The sequence below is a fragment of the Lepidochelys kempii genome, chromosome 11 (genome assembly GCF_965140285.1).
Source record: "Lepidochelys kempii isolate rLepKem1 chromosome 11, rLepKem1.hap1, whole genome shotgun sequence".
In the NCBI taxonomy this organism is placed as follows: domain Eukaryota; kingdom Metazoa; phylum Chordata; order Testudines; family Cheloniidae; genus Lepidochelys; species Lepidochelys kempii.
The window spans coordinates 1,178,039-1,196,215 of record NC_136390.1 but is presented as its reverse complement, the minus strand read 5'-3'; the positions used below and the strand labels follow the sequence as shown (position 1 = coordinate 1,196,215).

General features: G+C 59.4%; 1 protein-coding gene across 1 annotated transcript; it reads left to right on the top strand.

Moving 5' to 3' along the window:
* The first annotated feature begins 819 nt into the window (after positions 1-819).
* LOC144929123 (dnaJ homolog subfamily B member 2-like) lies at positions 820-12,129 on the top strand. Its single transcript, XM_078847979.1, has 4 exons — positions 820-884; positions 6,431-6,540; positions 10,578-10,631; positions 12,002-12,129. The coding sequence occupies exons 1-4, from the start codon at positions 820-822 to the stop codon at positions 12,127-12,129; spliced, it is 357 nt and encodes a 118-aa protein (XP_078704105.1).
* Positions 12,130-18,177: the final 6,048 nt, after the last annotated feature.

Genomic DNA, 18,177 nt, shown 5'->3' with positions numbered 1-18,177 from the left:
ACTCCCTCCCTTCCTGGGCTCCGTCCGCCAGTCCTCTCCTGGCCTCTGCAAACTTCCCCCTCGCTCTGCTACCCAGCCCTGCCCCCACGGCTCTCTCCCCAGCACCTCCCAAGCCACCCACCCTCAGGGCTTCTCCCCCACTGTCTTTCTCCTTCTCCCTTTAGAGACAGTCCCAGTGTACAGCCACCTTCCCAAACACCCCTTTGGGTTCCTGTCCTAGAGAGAGAACTAGGACTCCCCACCCCATGGCCCTCAGTCCTTCCTTTATAGGAACCAGCCAGGCTGGTTCTCTCCAGCTGGATCTAACCCTTAATTAAGGGCTAATTGGCCTTTCCTTTTACCCTCTCACTGTCAGTGTGGCTGAGGTTTATACACCCTGGTGCAGTGTCTCGGACACTGTGATTTGCTCTAACATACTGTAATAACGCTGCAGAGTTGGGAGGACAGTGCAGAGGGGCGGGGTGGGGCGCATCAGTGAGAGGTGCCATTCGGGGGCTGCACCAAGCGGCAGGGGGGTGAGAGAGTCACAGGTGGATTTCTGAACAGTGGCTGGGTTGAGGTCAGAACCTGTGTGAGCTGGACAAATGGACAAGGACTTGGGACAGACGGACCATACAGGCTCGGTTAGGATGGTGCGGGTAAGAGAGAACAGAGGGATCTGGCCGAGGTCGTCTGCTCAACGTGAGGTACGGGCTGCAGCAGGTCTGAGTGAGGAGGTGGCTCACTCTGGGACCTGCAGGCTGGCCGTTCTTCTCAGTGCCATTCATTGCCTTTCCCCCCTAGATTCCCTGCTGGCCTCGGCACAGGACCCCACCCACCATGGTGGAGTACTATGAAGCCCTGGGCATTCCCCGCAGCGCCTCCTCTGACGACATAAAGAAGGCGTAAGTCCCGCTTCCTTGGAGCAACTGCAGCCCCATCCCTACACATCCCGATGGCACCGTTCCTCTGTGCTTGCCCGCGCTGTCCCCCAGGGGCTCTGGACTTAGGGCGTCTAGCGAGCTCTGTGGCCCACAAAGGAAGAAGGCAGCACTGAGTCCCACTGTCACGTAACAGAACCATGGACATACAGTCTTCGCTACAGGGACCATGCCGCCCTGTCGGGAAAGGGGGCAGTTCTCGGCCTGTGCCCTGCAGGGCTCAGACTAGATGGTCCCAACGGGCCTTGGAATCTAGGAATCGATGCTGAGGTGGCTGCAGGGCCAGGAGGGCGGTGGAGGTGGAGAGGGGGTGTCTGCCAGTGTGTGGTGTGAGCCGGGACACGTGGTGGGGTGGGAGTGGCTGGGAGCTGGCTCCCCTGTAGTACCCTGTGCTGTGCCTAGGTATCCCGTTAGGGGCTGCTCTTTCCCCACTGAGCTGTGATAGAGACAGGGAGGGCGATGGGAGGGCAAAGGTGACCAGACCCCCTGCAGTTGGAGTTACCATGGGATCCCTGCCTTTGACCTCGAGCCTGCTGCTCCTGAAATCAGGGTCCAAACACCCGTCAGTGGGAGCAGGCAAGGCCCTCTGCAGCAGGGCTGTGGTTCCACCTAGCCACCATTCGCTCACCGCCACGCTGGGCCCTGAGATCCCATCATTACCGTGGCCCGGGGTTGTAGAAAGCCACGTGAGGAGACTGACACGTGTTTGAGGGGAGAGGGCCCTCCTTCCTGGGCAGATCCTCCCGTGGTGTCCAGCACGAACCATCCCTGGTCCCTGCTGGGGTGCCGTAGCATGGCAGAGTTATTGTCATTCCTTAAAGCAGAGGTTCTCAAACTGGGGGGCTGTTTTGGCTTGTGTGAGAAGCTTTAGGGAAAAAACAAACAAACCCTTACTGCGCACATTTTGCTCACAGCAATCAACAGGCATCTACTTAAATCGCGGAGAAATCACACATTTTTTGCAGGTTGGTCAGGGGGTAAAGAGCCAGTTTCGCGGCTGTGTTCCTACAGTTGTATGTTCCATGCCACCCTGACTTCTACGCTGCGGCTGGCGGGGCGCTGCCTTCAGAGTTGGGTGCCTGGCCAGCAGCTGCCGCTCTCCCACCGCTCAGCTCTGAAGGCTGTGCAGAAGTAAGGGTGGCAATACCGCGACCCCCCTACAATTGGGTTGCGACCCCTTTTGGGTCGGGACCCGCAGTTTGAGAAATGCTACTCTAGAAGGCCCTGTGCGTTTTGATGGATTTCTGTTAAGCTTGCACAGCATTATACGAAGTTGTTGCCATCGGTATGTTAATCCGTTTGCTGTGAGGTGCTGTGCACATTTCGTTGTAAGCATGGACCACAAGCACAGTTTTACTTGTGCTGTTATTACAATGGATCGTTGGCTCATTCGTGCAACAGAAAAGAACAAAACAAAAAAACTAGCTCAAGTGAAAAACAAAGAAGCCAAAACAGATCCAAGTGAAGCCCCGCTGCGGGTGGGAGATATTGAGAAGCGAGCCACACAAACAGTGAAGCGTGGTACAGATAAGGCTGTGACGTGTAGTCCGTTGGGGGAGTGGCCCCTCTCTCTCCAAGTCTGTGGGTGGCCAATCCACCCCACTGTGTCTCCAGGGGTCGCCCAGCGTGGGGAATCAGCGGGCGTCGGGAGATGTGGGTGCAGGTCTGTGATCGGGGCCGAATGACAAACATGGTTACAGAGTCCAGCCCCTGGTCAGGGCGGGGCAGTGAAGAGTCTCTGGCTCAGGCTGGCCCACAGGCTGGGCAGCAAACAGTCGGGCCCCCTAGATCTGGCGGGGGGCCGACAAGTGCAGGCGTCTTGCCTAAGGGAGGGGGAGGCTGCCCCCCACGGCTGGGAGTGGCAGGGGGGATGCAGGCCCACCCACTCCACTGCGTCCTGGCCCAGAGTCCTAGCAGTGGGAGAGCGGTCTGGCGCTGGGTCACGGGGATCCTGACTGTAACATGCTGACTCAGAGTCGGCTACCCCTGGGCCACTTCCCAGCTCCCCCTCTGGGCGTAGCTGCCTCGGGAGAGGGTCATCCTAGTCGTTGGGGAAGAGGGTCTGTAAATGGCCCTGGCCAGTCCTCGGCTCCCTCATTGTCTGCAGCAGCCTCCCGGCTCAGGAGCTCACAGGAGGCATCTGACATCTCCGGCGGCTGCCTCCCAACTGAGTTCTCTGGCACACCTTTTATACTTCTAGTCCCGCCCACTGACTTCTGGTGGGAGGGTTGAGCGAGGTGTGGCTCCGCCCACCAGGGTTCAGTGAGGGGTCCCTTGCCCTCCGGGTCTGTGGGCGGCCAATCCGCCTCACTACACATGGCATAAAGTCAAGTGGAGGAAATACCGAGAGGAATACACACAATACGGCTTCCCCCACTTGCTGATTGGAAATGTGGCGCACCCACGGTGTGTTCTGTGCTCAGAAGAGCTTGCACAAGATAGCTTAAAACTCGTAAAGCTGCAGCAGCATCTGCAGCCTAAAGACGCCACGCATGCCGATAAGCCAACAATGCATTTCCAGCGGAAAGAATGAGACCTTAAAGGTTGATGGGATGTTATGAACAACCAACCAACCCCAGAAAAAGCACAAATGGCTTCCCACAGTTTCCTACCTAATTGTTAAATGTAAAAAAGCCCCACACAGTGGGCGAATCATCATTCTCCGGTCGCAGTAGCAATGTGTTGCATTATGCACAGTGACAAATTTGCAACTCCACTTCTAGCCCTTCCGTTGTCCAATGATACAGTGGCATGTCGCACTGATGATATTGCTAACGACATGAAGGTTCAGCTGATCGAATGGTTTAAACATAGCCCCAAATACGCCTTACAACTCGATGGGTCTACAGGCATCTCTAATCCAGCTCAGCTGCTTGTGTACGTCAGTTACTGCTGCAACAGGAAGCTGTAAGAAGATTTATTATTTTGCAATTCTCTTCAAGGAGAGACAATGGGACAAGAAGTATTTTGCAATCTTGACAACTTCATGCATGAAGAAGGACTGGAGTGGTTATGCTGAGTTGGTGTATGTACAGATGGGGCCCGTGCTATGGGGGGAAAAGTTGGAGTAAAAGCAAGTTTGGGGATTGGTGCCGCATGTTATTTTCACGCAGTATGTACACGCAGGGAAACTCTGGCTTCCAAGACACTCAAACCAGAACTTGATTGTGTTCTGCTAACTGCAATCAAAATAGTGAACTTTGTTAAGTCTTGTTCCCTGAACTTGAGATTGTTCTCAAGTTTATGTAGAGATGGGGTCAGAACAGGAGAAATCTGGGGGCTACCTTGAGAAAAGATCCTGATGCGTGTATTTGAGCTGATAGATGAACTCCACTTGTTCCTTCTTGATGCCGGCTCACCTTACGCAGAACTTCTGTCTGATTCCAAATGGCTTTCAAACCTAGCATATTTAGCAGACATTTCTGAGGAGCTGAATGTTTCACTTCAAGGTGCCACCTTGAACCTTCTGCTATTAAATGATAAAATTGACGACTTCTTGAAGAAATGTACTCACTGGAAGGAGTGCCTGGAAGGTGGGATGGCAGAAATGTTTCCAGTGTTGGCAGAGTTTTGGGAGGAGAACGAGCTTGAACTTGAAACAGTAAAACCAATCACGGCTCGTCATCTCGCAGGCTCAATAGCTCCTTTCAGAAATGTTTTGAGGATTTGACTCTCGATCAATATGACCGGGTTTGACAACCTTGTCAGGTGACCCATCACTGAAGACAATATTTGCTTCCACCCCACTAAGTGAGTTCTGGCCATCAATCGCCGGGGTATCCAGTGTTACCCGAAGCTGCAATGAATCTCTTAATTCCTTTCACATCAACCTGCTAATATGAAACAGCCTTTTCTGCCCTAGCTTACGTCAAAAACAAAGCCCAATCTCGGCTCCAGGTAGAAGGGAACCCTCCGGATTGGTCTCAGTCACCCAGCCCAGGAGGGAATTGATCTGCTCCAAAAAGCCCCCAGCACACTAGTGACAACAGTGTGATGCCCCTAAGCAGGAGTAACATTTCCATGACTCTCTACTTCAGTGGCTCTGTCTGAGCCAATGCCTTACGGGTTTTAATAGTTAGTGAGAATCGCATATTGATTTGGTTTATCGGTATATGTACTGATGTGGTGGGGTGGGGGATACAAACACCTACAGACACAAAGAAGGGGGGTGCAATCAAAGAAGTTTGAGAACTACTGCCTTAAAGGGTGCTTGTGCCCCTCCTGGCACTTCAGGGAAAAACCCACGACCACCATCAAAGGGCAGCTTGTCCGAACAAACCCCAGGGCGGGAAACATGTCCAGAGCAGGGAGTCATAGCCAGGAGACACTGCCTGCCCCCCGAGCCAGGAAGCACCCTGGTGTCTCCGACCAGCACTGCTGTCCGGGCCGTTAAAAGTCCGGTTGGCGGTGCAGCAGGGCTAAGGCAGGCTCCCTGCCTGCCCTAGCTCCACACACCTCCTGGAAGCAGTGGCATGTCTCTGTGGCCCCTAGGTGCAGAGGTGGCCAGGGAGGCTCTGTGCGCTGCCCCCGCCCTGAGCGCCGGCTCTGCAGCTCCCATTGGCTGGGAACTGTGGCCAATGGAAGCTGCAGGGGCAGTGCCCTCGGGTGCAGGCAGCACGCAGAGCCCCCTGGCTGCCCCTACGTCTAGGAACTGGACATATCAGCTGCTCCTGGGAGCTGGCTGAGGTAAGCACTGCCTGACCAGAGCCTGCACTCCGAACCCCCTGCCCCAGCCCTGAGGCCCTTCCCACACCCCAACCCCAGCCCTGACCCCCCTCCCGCACCCCAACCCCTGCCCCAGCCCTGAGCCCCCTCCCACACCCAAACTCCCTCCCAGAGCCCCCACCCCAACCCCCTGCCCCAGCCCTGAGCCCCCTCCCACACCCAAACTCCCTCCCAGAGCCTGCACCCCAACCCCCTCCCCAGCCCAGAGCCCCCTCCCACATCCTGAACCCCTCATTTGTGGCTCCATCCTGGAGCCTGCCCCTCCTTCCAGAGCCCTCACCCACTCCCAATCCCAGCCCTGTTAAAGTGGTGGAGGGTGGGGGAGGGTGAGCGATGGAGGGAGGACGAATGGTGTGAGCAGGAGGCGGGGCCTCAGAGAAGAGGCTGGGCAGGGGCGGGGCCTCGGGGCAGGGGGGCGCAGGGGGTGGGGCAAGGGTGTTCGGTAGCCGCTCTGGATCCCGTGAGGAGTCACAGCAGGAAGAAAGTCGTCCCCCGTGTCCAAATGGAGCAGAGGTGACGTCCATGGGGTTGATCCGGACGCACGGATCAGGCTGGGCAAGGCCTGACTGGAGACGTGGGGCAGCCTAAGGGACCGGGGCACTGCTGCGCTTGCCGGGGCATCTCCAGAGCTGAACCCGGCTCTCTAGGAAGATCCAGCCCTGCTTTCTGGTGGAGCAGAGCTTTGGGGAAGGAGGGGACAAGGGGATGATTCGACAGGGCGCAGCCCCTGGTGACCAGCACACTCAGGGATCACTGCTTACTGCTGTCTCTCTGGACCTGTGCAGGTACAGGAAGGCGGCACTGAAATGGCATCCGGATAAGAACCCGGGGAACAAGGAACACGCCGAGCGGAAGTTCAAAGAGATCGCGGAGGCCTACGAAGTGCTGTCGGACAGTAAGGGGCCGGCGTCTCCCCTCCCTGCGGGCTCAGTGTGGGTCCTGGCAGAGGGGGCTGGCGTCTCCCCTCCCTGCGGGCTCAGTGTGGGTCCTGGCAGAGGGGGCCGGTGTCTCCCCTTCCTCCGGGCTCAGTGTGGGTCCTGGCAGAGGGGGCCGGCGTCTCCCCTCCCTGCGGGCTCAGTGTGGGTCCTGGCAGTGGGGGCCGGCGTCTCCCCTCCCTCCGGGCTCAGTGTGGGTCCTGGCAGTGGGGGCCGGCGTCTCCCCTCCCTCCGGGCTCAGTGTGGGTCCTGGCAGTGGGGGCCGGCGTCTCCCCTCCCTGCGGGCTCAGTGTGGGTCCAGGCAGTGGGGGCCGGCGTCTCCCCTCCCTCCGGGCTCAGTGTGGGTCCTGGCAGTGAGGGCCGGCGTCTCCCCTCCCTGCGGGCTCAGTGTGGGTCCAGGCAGTGGGGGCACACTCCCTGCACAGGGCAGGGTGGCCATGGGTCAGAGCAGGCTCTCACGTCCTCTTGCTGCGCTTGGAAGAAGGGTTTGTTCTCTCTGTTGCCCGCTGGGTTGCTTCCAGCGCTGTGTGTCTCACCCGTAGACGGGACAACTGTGTTACCCAGTGGCCCAGTGTGCCGCTGTCCTCTCACCAGCCGCCCCAGTCGCTGGCTGCCAGGTGCTTCCAAGCCTGCAGGGCCTGGGGAGAGTCTAGTCACTAGTTCTAGCTATGGGTCTAAAGGGCGCACTCCAGGGCCCAGACCTCTCATCCAGCTTCTTCCCACCACTGTCCAGCCATCCTAGACCTCAAAATCCATGTCTGAGCCCTCCGGAACCCCCCAGTGCTCATTTGCCCTCCCGCCGAGCTCCACGGGGGCTGCGGGCACTCTTGCCTTCCCATTCAGCCCCCTTGGGGACAACGTGGCAAGAAAGCAAAGAACCCAGACGGTGCAGGCGAGGTTCCTAACTCCAGTGACATCAGCCTTAGAGCCTTCGAGAGTCACAGATCCCTAAAAACTACGAAAGCCGTGAGACACCCGCTGCCCCGGGCTGAGCTAATCTGAGGTTCATCAGCGTTTCCGGCTGGACAGCGTCCCCGCTCTCTCCCCAAGCCCTTTGCTCCTGGGGTGAACCCCCTGCACAGAGCCAGACCCCGCACCCACAGCGGGCCCGGGGCTCTGCACCGTGTGCACAGGCTGGGAAGATCCAGCTCCACCAGGCAGGCTTGCCCTCCCTTTGCGGCCTCTGTGTAGAAAGGCCATTGTCCTGGGGGGCTCGGCCAGCTCCCCCCTATAAATGCCGCAGCGAAATGGCTGTAGCATGGACACTTGCTATCGCCACAGAAGGGGGTTTCCCATCGCTGTGTAAATCCACACCCGTCCCCCGAGGGGCGGGAGCTGGGTCAATGGAATCGTTCTACCGTTGATCCTACGCCGGGGCTGAGACTGGCTTAACTCCATCTCGCTGGGCCGACCCAGGCTGTGGGTGTGGACCAGTCAGTCCGAGGCGATTCCAGGCAGCTTGACAGCTGTCAGTGGTGGCCCTTCAGTGAGGTGTCCACTGCCTGGCCCCGGCGGGGCAGCTGCCTGGAATGCAGCACAACGGGCTGCCCTGGGCCCGCCAAGCTCCTGCGCCAGGCTGCCAACATTTCAACACAGGCACTCAACAGAGACTCCGTAATCTACCGTCGCCCGCTGCTCCAGCTGGGCCCTCAGGCGTCCCGTGGCTCTCCCTCTGCCATCACCTCTCCTGCGTAGCTGCCGCCCCTAGGACGGGGCAAGGTGCCGTTTGCCAGGCTGGGACGGTAGAAGGGAAGCCTGGTGGAGCAATGCCTCCTGCCTCCTCTCTGCCCCCGGCCCAGGAGTCCCATGCAGGAATCCGTCTGGCTACTGTGGTGCCCCTGATCCCATGCTGAGCAGGGGCTGGGAGCCTGGAGCCCTGTGATGACCCCTGAGGTGCAGGATTGCTCCCCTCTGAACATGCCCACATGTAATGCCCCAAAGGTGGGGGCTCCCACCCCTCGCCCTGGGGACAGTTCCAGAGCCCAGCCCCTCCCTCAGACAGGAGCTGCTTCCGGATAGTCAGCCTCCATCTTCTCCCCTTGTGCCCTAGTCACAGCCCTGGCACACCCTAAATCCCTGTCCCTTCCCAGCAGCCGCACCCTCCCCATAGCTGCCGGCTTTGGGCAAGTCCCTCGTTAGCTGTCTTTGGGCTGAGCTAGGATGAAGCCCCATTAACCCTTCTTCAGGATCCCCAGGCTGGTCTCCACTGAAAACTGAGGTCAGCGTGTGAAAAATCCACCCCCCGGAGAGACGTCGCTGTGCCGAGCTCACCCTCCGGTTGCCAGCGCTGGCCGATGGAAGTTCTTCCGTCAACCTTGCTGTCGCCTCCGGGGCGGTGGGTTAGCGACTGCGAAGGGAGCCCCCCGCCGTGTCTGCACTGACGTGGGGCAGCAGTTTCAGTGCAGACATAGCCCAGTCCCCGGATGGTTCCTATTGTGCAGCTCCGAGTCCCCTGGGGTTTGCCCTGGAGCTCTCCAAAGCAGGCCCGGGCGGGAGTCGCCATGTTCTGGGCAGGAGGTGGTCTGCAAGGACAGGAACGCCAGCGTCATTTGGCTGTTTGGTGATTTCATTCCCCGGCAGAGATCGGGACATTTAACTTCCCCGCACGCACCGAGCACCGGGGCTGGGAGACTGGTCTCGTTCTACAGTCCTGCGGGGTGGCAGCGTGTACCTGTGGGTTTTCCCGTGTCGGTCATGCCCGTGTGTGCTGCCATCTTCTCTCAGCATCACCAGCCCGTCTGTTCCACAGCCCAGCCTCATCCCTGGCTGGTACCTGACACTACCCAAACTGTCCCGCCTTTTGCTCACCCAACAGCCTGTCAGCTCCCTCCTGTCCCGGCGTCCCCGGGCGATGCTCTGGAACTGCTCCCTATGAAGCCAGGCAGGACTCTGGGGTAGTCGCCTTTCTGTGAGCAGACTGTCCCCAGGACACACAGCTCACCCGGCTTCCACCTTCCTGGGTCTGACCTCGGAGCATTCAGCATCCTCTGCCCCTCCGTGCGCTTTCCACCATGAGTTCACCCAGGCGGGGTCCTGGGAAAGCCAGAGGGTCCTGCACCCCAACTTCGCAGTCAGATGGGACTCTCAGCCAGCCAGCAAAACAGAAGGTTTATTAGACAGTCTAACACAGAGCTTGTAGGTACAGAGAACAGGACTCCTCAGCGGGGTCCATTTTGGGGGGCAGTGAGCCAGACAACCCTGTCTGCACTTCACTCCATGTCCCCAGCCCCAAACTGAAACTCTCCAGCCACTCCTCCTCTGGGCTTTGTCCCTTTCCCGGGCCAGGAGGTCACCGGATTCCTTTGTTCTCCAACCCTTTAGCTCTCACCTTGCAGGGGGGAAGAGCCAGGCCATCAGTTGCCAGGAGACAGAGCATTGGCCATTTATGTACCCTGGCCCTTTGCTCTGCAACAATTACACCCACTTATTCCACCCCCCAGAGACTTAAGAAATGCCTAGGGGAAACTGAGGCACCCCTACAGTATTCAGAGGAAATATTAAGAACAGTCCCACTTCGTCACACCTCCTCTGCCAGTCTGGGTTCTGCTTGGTGTGTTCACCGGTTCCCTCCGCTGCCAGTCTGGGTTCTGCCTGGTGCGCTCACCGCCTTACAGGCCTGCATGGCTCCCTTGATGCCAAGGCTGCCTCGCTGTCCCAAGCCGCGGACTCCGGGGTCACACAGGTCAGAGGAGCAGGCCCTCCCCAGGTGAAGTTGAGAACTGATCACTGTTTCTGCAGCCCCCTGGGGATCCTCTGGAAACCTGCTCTCCCGTCCCTTACTAGATGGGCAGGGAGCCCTGACATAGGCACTGGCCCAGGCAAGCCTGTGGCAGTCCCATGTCTGTTCCTCTGGCTGCTTCCCCATTTGCGGGCAGGCACCCTCTGGCCCTTTGCTGGGGCTGAGGGTCAGCCTGGTGAAAGGGCCACTGTGTCTGCAATGAGACCCGCACTTGGCTGAAGATGGGCTGGGTGACCTCTTGCTCCTTCTTCTTTCCAGAGAGCAAGCGCGACCTCTACGACCGCTACGGCAAGGACGGGCTCACGGGGGCAGGTGAGTGACCCACTCAAGAGAAGTGGCCTTTCCCGCGGACCAGCACTGGATTCCAAGGGACTGGTCTATCCGTGGGTGCGGTTCTCCAGCCCGGGGTCTGTATGCACGCCCTGGCTTAGGGGGCCTCCTTCCTGGTTCGGCATGAAGCACCTGTCACGGAGTCCCCGGGCAATGCTCTGGAACTGCTCCCTATGAAGCCAGGCAGGACTCTGGGGAAGTCTCCTCTCGGGGAGCAGCCTGTCTGCAGGACACACAGCTCACCCGGCTTCCACCTTCCTGGGTCTGACCTCGGAGCATTCAGCCTCCTCTGCCCCTCTGTGCGCTTCCCACAGCGAGTCCGCCCAGGCAGGGTCCTGGGGAAGCCAGAGGGTCCTGCCCCCCAGCTCCGCAGTCAGACGGGACTCTCAGCCAGCCAGTAAAACAGAAGGTTTATTAGACGACAGGAACATGGTCTAAAACAGAGTTTGTAGGTACAGAGAACAGGACCCCTCAGCTGGGTCCATTTTAGGGGGCAGTGAGCCAGACAAGCCCGTCTGCCCTTCACTCCATGTCCCCAGGCAGCCCCAAACTGACTCCCACTCCAGCCCCTCCTCCTCTGGGCTTTGTCCCTTTCCTGGGCACCGGATTCCTTTGTTCTCCAACCCTTTAGCTCTCATCTTGCAGAGGGAACGGCCCAGGCCATCAGTTGCCAGGAGACAGAGTGTCAGCCATTTATATACCCAGGCCCTTTGCTCTGCAACAATTACACCCCCTTATCCCACCCCCTAGAGACTTAAGAAATGCCTAGGGGAAACTGAGGCACCCCTACAATATTCAGAGGAAACATTAAGAACAGTCCCACCTCGTCACAGCACTCTTGGTGCCCTGCCCCAGCCATTCCTCTGAAAAAGCCTCCCGAGGTACAGCATGGTCCTGAGACTGCAGCTACCATTTTAGTGGGGCACACAGAAAAAATCTGAGCTCTCCCTTACCTGGTGCGAATTTAGTGGAGTCACTTAATTCTTCCTGGAGCTGGGCCCAGCCCCACCAGCCTCCTCGGAGACACTGGTGCTCAGACAGCGGAGTGTGGGGGCAGGGCGGATGGCTCCAGACCCCCTGGGAGATTCTCCCCATGGGCGTTAAGGGCTGGGCTGACCCTTTGTATGGTCAGGGAAGCTCTCCCAACCAGAGATCCCCATGGGAACCGCCTCGGACACCGAAGGCATTGCATCCTGAGATCCATAGTGTCCAGAGGCCACAGTTCTGGGTGAAGGTCTTTCCGTCTGGCTACAGAGCTCTGGGGATTCCAGCCTTGCCAGCCCCCAATGACCTCCTGTTCTCCTTCCCTGGGAAGGCAGGTTTGTAATGGCCAGTGTCTGCTTTTCCCCCAGGGACCGGGGATCCCCGGGGTGGTGCCGGAGCTCCGGGCTTCACCTTCACCTTCCGCGGCGCAGACGAGGTCTTCAGAGAGTTCTTTGGGGGCCGAGATCCTTTCGCCGACTTCTTTGGTGAGCATTAGCCCAGTCTGGCCTCCTCCTGAGGTGAGGTGGGCCCAGCCGTCCCCACGGCCCATCTGCTGCCCTGGGGGAGTGAGCTGGGGGCCTGATGTCCTGCCTGCGCAGGTCCTGTCAGCTGGAATACAACCAGACCTGGGAGCGCTGCTGGAACAGCCAGTGGGAGAGCTCATCCCTTCAGCCCCGATGGATCTCGCCCTGGCCCAGCCCCGAGTGTCACGCCCCCTCGGGAGAGCCGGGGGTGACTGGACTCTCCACAGGAGTGGGTGTGACACCCTCCCACCCTGAGATTTCACCCTGCCAGGCTCCAGGTGACTCATGGCTTGGGTCCAGCACCAAACCAGGACTCATGTTACCAGGCAGAAAGGTCTGGCTCAGTAACTCTCCCACCCCTCGGTGCTGAGGGCCAGTGGCAGAGCCCCCAGGCATCGTTGCCGTTGGCGAGATCAGGCTCCGGTACAGAGAGACAGGAGACAGGGCTCATTTCCTCCGGTTCATGTTCCACCACGGAGCTGGGCTGTGGCCCAGCCCAGGCCACGGCCCCGGTCACTGCTCAGGCTGTACATTCCCTGTAGCCCCAGTGGGATGCTCACGGCCTCTGGTCACCCCCCATGGCCCCACACAACCATTCAGCACTTCCCCTTGTAGATTCATAGATACTAAGGTCAGAAGGGACCATTATGATCATCTAGTCTGACCTCCTGCACAACGCAGGCCACAGAATCTCACCCACCCACTCCTGCGAAAAACCTCTCACCTATGTCTGAGCTACTGAAGTCCTCAAATCGTGGTTTAAAGACTTCAAGGAGCAGAGAATCCTCCAGCAAGTGACCCGTGCCCCATGCTACAGAGGAAGGTGTCACGGAGTGTGGGGGAGTCCAGGCCCTGCACCCCTCTTCCTGGGATCCACTGAGACTCTCAGCCAGCCAGTAAAACAGAAGGTTTATTGGACAACAGGAACAGCCCCAAACAGAGCTTGTGGGTACAACCAGGACCCCTCAATCACGTCCTTCTGGGGGAGCAGGGAGCTTAGACCCCAGCCCTGGGGTTCCCTGTGTTCCTCTCCCCAGCCCCAAACTGAAACTAAACCCACCCAGCAGGTTCCCTGCTGCAGCCTCTGTTCACATTCCTGGGCGGAGGTGTCACCTCCCCCTCCCCCTCCTGGCTCAGGTGACAGGCTCTCAGGTCTCCCATCCCCAGGGCACATTCCCAGGTCAACACTCCCCCCTCCCTGCTGAGTCACATCGTCACATCTCTCCCCCCTTCGAGACTGAACTGAGCGGGGTCACGCTGACCAGTGACCTGGGGAAGTTCGGGGCCCCCTCTCCGGGACAGCGCATCCGCTATCAGGTTGGCACTTCCCTTCACGTGGACCACGTCCATGTCGTAATCCTGCAGGAGCAGGCTCCATCTCAGGAGCTTGGCGTTGGCTCCTTTCATCTGGTGCAGCCAGGTCAGGGGAGAGTGGTCGGTGTAGACAGTGAAGTGTCGCCCGAAGAGATAGGGCTCTAGTTTCTTGAGGGCCCACACCATGGCCAGGCACTCCTTCTCGATGGCCGCGTAGTGTTGCTCCCGGGGTAGCAACTTCTTGCTCAGGTACACGATGGGGTGTCTCTCCCCCTTTTCACCCTCCTGCATTAAGACCGCCCCCAGTCCTGTGTCTGAGGCGTCGGTGAACACCACAAAGGGCTTGTCAAAGTCTGGGTTTGCCAGAACTGGGCCACTGACCAGAGCCTCCTTCAGCGCCCGGAAAGCCTCCTGGCACTGCTCGGTCCAGACCACCTTGTCTGGCTTCCCCTTCTTGCATAGCTCCGTGATGGGGGTGGCGATGGCGCTAAAGTGGGGCACAAATCTTCGGTAGTATCCTGCCATCCCAATAAAGGCTTGGACCTGCTTTTTGGTGTGGGGAGCCTGCCAGTCTCTGATCACCTCCACCTTGGCTGGTTCCGGCTTTAGGCGGCCGCTCCCCACCCGATGGCCCAGGTAAGATACTTCCGCCATCCCCACCTTGCACTTCTCCGCTTTTACAGTCAGCCCAGCCCCCTGGAGTCGGTCCAGCACTTGTCTAACCTGGGACACGTGGTCCTCCCAGGTCTGGCTAAAGACACAGATGTCATCAATATACGCCACGGCAAAACTCTCCATCCCCCTCAGGAGCTGGTCCACTAGGCGCTGGAAGGTGGCCGGCGCTCCCTTGAGGCCGAAAGGCAGGGTCAGGAACTCATAGAGCCCCAGAGGGGTGATAAAGGCCGATTTCAGTCGGGCATCTGCATCCAGCGGCACTTGCCAGTAGCCCTTTGTAAGGTCCATGGTGGTGAGGTACCGAGCTCCTCCCAGCTTGTCTAGGAGCTCGTCCGGCCTGGGCATGGGGTAGGCATCAGATACAGTGATGGCATTGAGCTTCCGATAGTCCACACAGAACCGGACCGACCCGTCCTTTTTGGGGACCAGCACCACCGGCGAGGCCCAAGGGCTGGCAGATGGCTGGATCACCCCCAAAGCCAGCATGTCCCGGACCTCTCTTTCCAGGTCCTGAGCAGTTTTCCCTGTGACTCGGAAGGGGGAGCATCTTATCGGCGGGTGTGACCCTGTCTGCACCCGGTGGACAGTCAGATTAGTGCGTCCAGGCTGGTTGGAAAACAGCTGTCGGTACGGATGCAGCACCCCCCTGACCTCAGCTTGCTGGGCAGGGGTTAGCTGATCCGAGAGGGGAATTGTTTCCAGGGGGAAACCAGCTCTGGTCCCAGGGAATAGATCTACTAAAGGGTCATCTCCCTGCTCTTCCCACTGTCCACACACGGCCAACACCACATTCCCCCTGGCATAATATGGCTTCATCATATTCACATGGTACACCCGGCGGTGGTGCGCCCGGTTTGACAGCTCCACCACATAGTTTACCTCATTGAGCTGCTTGACGACCTTGAAAGGGCCCTCCCAGGCGGCCTGTAGTTTGTTCTTTCTCACTGGGATGAGAACCATCACCTGATCCCCGGTGGCGTAGGCACGGGCCCGTGCCGTGCGGTCATACCAGACCTTCTGCTTCTTCTGGGCTCTGGCCAGATTCTCCCTGGCCAGGCCCATGAGTTCAGCCAGTCTCTCTCGGAAGATCAGGACATTCTCCACCACTGACTCTCCATCGGGAGTGGCCTTCCCCTCCCACTCGTCTCTCATCAGGTCCAGGGGGCCCCTCACCCTCCTTCCATATAACAGTTCGAAAGGCGAAAATCCGGTAGACTCCTGGGGCACCTCCCTGTATGCGAACAGCAGGTGAGGCAAGTACTTGTCCCAGTCCTGCGGGTGCTGGTTCATAAAGGTTTTCAGCATCATCTTTAGCGTCCCGTTAAACCTCTCCACCAGCCCATTGGACTGGGGGTGATACGCTGAGGCCCAGTCGTGCCGGACCCCACATTTCTCCCACAAGCACCGGAGCAGGGCCGACATGAAGTTGGAGCCTTGGTCTGTCAAGACTTCCTTGGGGAGCCCCACTCGGCTGAAAATGGTCAGGAGCGCATCGGCCACGGTGTCTGCTTCAATGGAAGCTAAGGGCACTGCCTCGGGGTAGCGGGTGGCAAAATCTACCACCACCAGAATGTATTTCTTCCCCGACCGGGTCGTCTTGCTGAGAGGCCCCACGATGTCCATGGCCACCTTCTGGAAAGGCTCCTCTATGATGGGCAAAGGTCTCAAAGCCGCTTTCCCCTTGTCCCGGGCCTTCCCCACCCTCTGACAGGGGTCACAGGATCGGCAATACTGCCGGACCGTGGTAAAGACCCCGGGCCAGTAAAAGTTCTGTAGCAACCTCTGCCGGGTGCGCCGGATTCCCTGGTGCCCTGCGAGGGGGATGTCATGGGCCAGGTGCAGGAGCCTGCGGCGATACTTCTGGGGGACCACCAGCTGCCTCCTGATCCCACAGGACTCTACTTCCCTTGTGGGAGCCCATTCTCGGTACAGGAACCCCTTCTCCCACAGGAACCTCTCCTGGCAGCCTCTCCTCATGGTCCGTACCACCCTGAGGTCGGCCAGGTCCCTGAGCTTCCGCAAGGAGGGGTCTTTCCTCAACTCGGCCTGGAACTCAGCAGCTGGGGCAGGGACGGGGCCCGGTTCCCTCTCGCTGGCCAGGTCTGAGGCCTCCGCCTCTCTAAGCCGTGCCCCTCGGCCCTCCCTCCCCACCAGGGTAGGGTCCTGCGCCTCCGGTGTGATACCCTCCCCGAGGTCAGGGCGCAGTGCCCCTCGCCGGCTCTGGCTACGCGTCACAACCAGGGCGGCCTGGGGCTTGCTTGGCCAGTCCTCTAGGTCTCCCCCCATCAAAACTTCAGTGGGCAAATGGTGGTGTACCCCCACATCCTTGGGGCCCTCCTTGGCCCCCCATTTCAGGTGTACCCTTGCCACGGGCACCTTAAATGGGGTCCCGCCCACCCCTGTCAGGGTCAGATAGGTGTTGGGCACCACCCGATCTGGGGCCACCACCTCGGGCCGGGCCAGCGTCACCTCCGCGCCCGTATCCCAGTATCCATTGACCTTCCTCCCATCCACCTCCAGGGGAACAAGGCACTCTCTCCGGAGGGACAGCCCCGCGCCCACCCTGTAAACTGAGCACCCTGAGTCCAGAGCCTCCAGCCCTCTGGTGGAGCTGGCCTGGGGTACTCTTCCCTCCGGGGCAGGTGGTAAACTGGTAGGCCCCCTTTCCTGGGTCGTCTGCCCCTCGTCCAGCTGGGTCCCTACCCAGTTAACCCTGGGTAGGTTGGGTCTGCTCAGTCTGTCCCTGAGCCCTGGGCACTGGGACCGTACGTGGCCTCTCTGGCCACAGTGATAGCAGCTCAGGTCACGTTGGTCCCCTCGAGCAGGTCGGAGGGGCCCGACGCCAGGCGTTCCCCTTGGGAGGGGGTTCTCCCTATTTCCCCGCTGGGAGGCCCCCTGGTGACTCTCTCTCTGCATCGGGGGGGGCCTGTTCTTTTGGGGCTCCTCCCGGCTACCCCCTGACCGACTGTTCACAAACTCGTCGGCCAGCTGCCCTGCGTGCTGGGGGTTCTCGAGCTTTTTGTCCACCAGCCACAGCCTCAGGTCGGAAGGGCACTGTTCATACAGCTGCTCCAGTACGATTAGGTCCAGCAGGTCCTCTTTAGCTCGGGCCCCAGCTGTCCACTTGCGGGCATACCCCTGCATCCGGTTGGCCAGTTGTAGGTAGGTGACCTCAGGCGTTTTACGCTGACTCCGGAACCTTCTCCGGTACATCTCGGGGGTCAGCCCAAACTCACGGAGCAGGGCCTGTTTGAACAGTTCGTAGTCCCCTGCCTCCGCCCCTGTCATTCGGCTGTACACCTCCACGGCTTTGGGGTCCAGTAAGGGGGTGAGAAACTGGAGCCTGTCTGCAGGGTCAACCCTGTGCAGCTCACAGGCATTCTCAAAGGCCGTCAGGAAGCTATCTATGTCCTCCCCCTCCTTCCGCTGGGCCAGGAAGCACTTATCAAAGTTCCTTGCCGTCTTGGGTCCCCCCTCACTCACCGCAGCCGGGGTCCCACTGCTCCTCAGCCTGGCCAGCTCCAGTTCATGCTGTCTTTGTTTCTCCTTCTCCTGACGCTCCCTCTCCTTCTCCTCCTGCTCATGTTGACGTTGTTTCTCCTTCTCCTCCTGCTCATGTTGACGTTGTTTCTCCTTCTCCTCCTGCTCATGTTGACGTTGTTTCTCCTTCTCCTCCTGCTCATGTTGACGTTGTTTCTCCTCATGTTGACGTTGTTTTTCATGATCCTCCAGCTCCCTCATTTTCATCTCCCTCTCCCATTCCAGCCGCCTCCGCTCCAGGGATGGGGAGCTCCGCTGGGAGGATCCCCTGCTGGGTGCCGGGGTCAGGGTGCCCTCGGTATTCGCTGGGCTTCCCCCAACCCCTCCCCCGGACATAGGTAGGAAGGGTCTCGGGATGTCCTCAGCAGCAGTCTGACCCCTCCCAGCCCGGTCAGGCCCCAGGGCCCACGCTGCGTCCCCCGGGCAGCTTCCCTCAGGGACAGGGATCGGGTCATCCAAGCGATCCCTCTCCTCCAGCTGGGCAATCAGCT

Bases quoted from the DNA above. Each gene is read 5' to 3' on its own strand.
- LOC144929123 (XM_078847979.1), top strand. From the start codon at position 820: ATGGTGGAGTACTATGAAGCCCTGGGCATTCCCCGCAGCGCCTCCTCT. The intron at 885-6,430 runs GTAAGTCCCGCT...GGACCTGTGCAG, and splicing joins TCTGACGACATAAAGAAGGC to GTACAGGAAGGCGGCACTGA. The intron at 10,632-12,001 runs GTGAGTGACCCA...CTTTTCCCCCAG, and splicing joins GGACGGGCTCACGGGGGCAG to GGACCGGGGATCCCCGGGGT.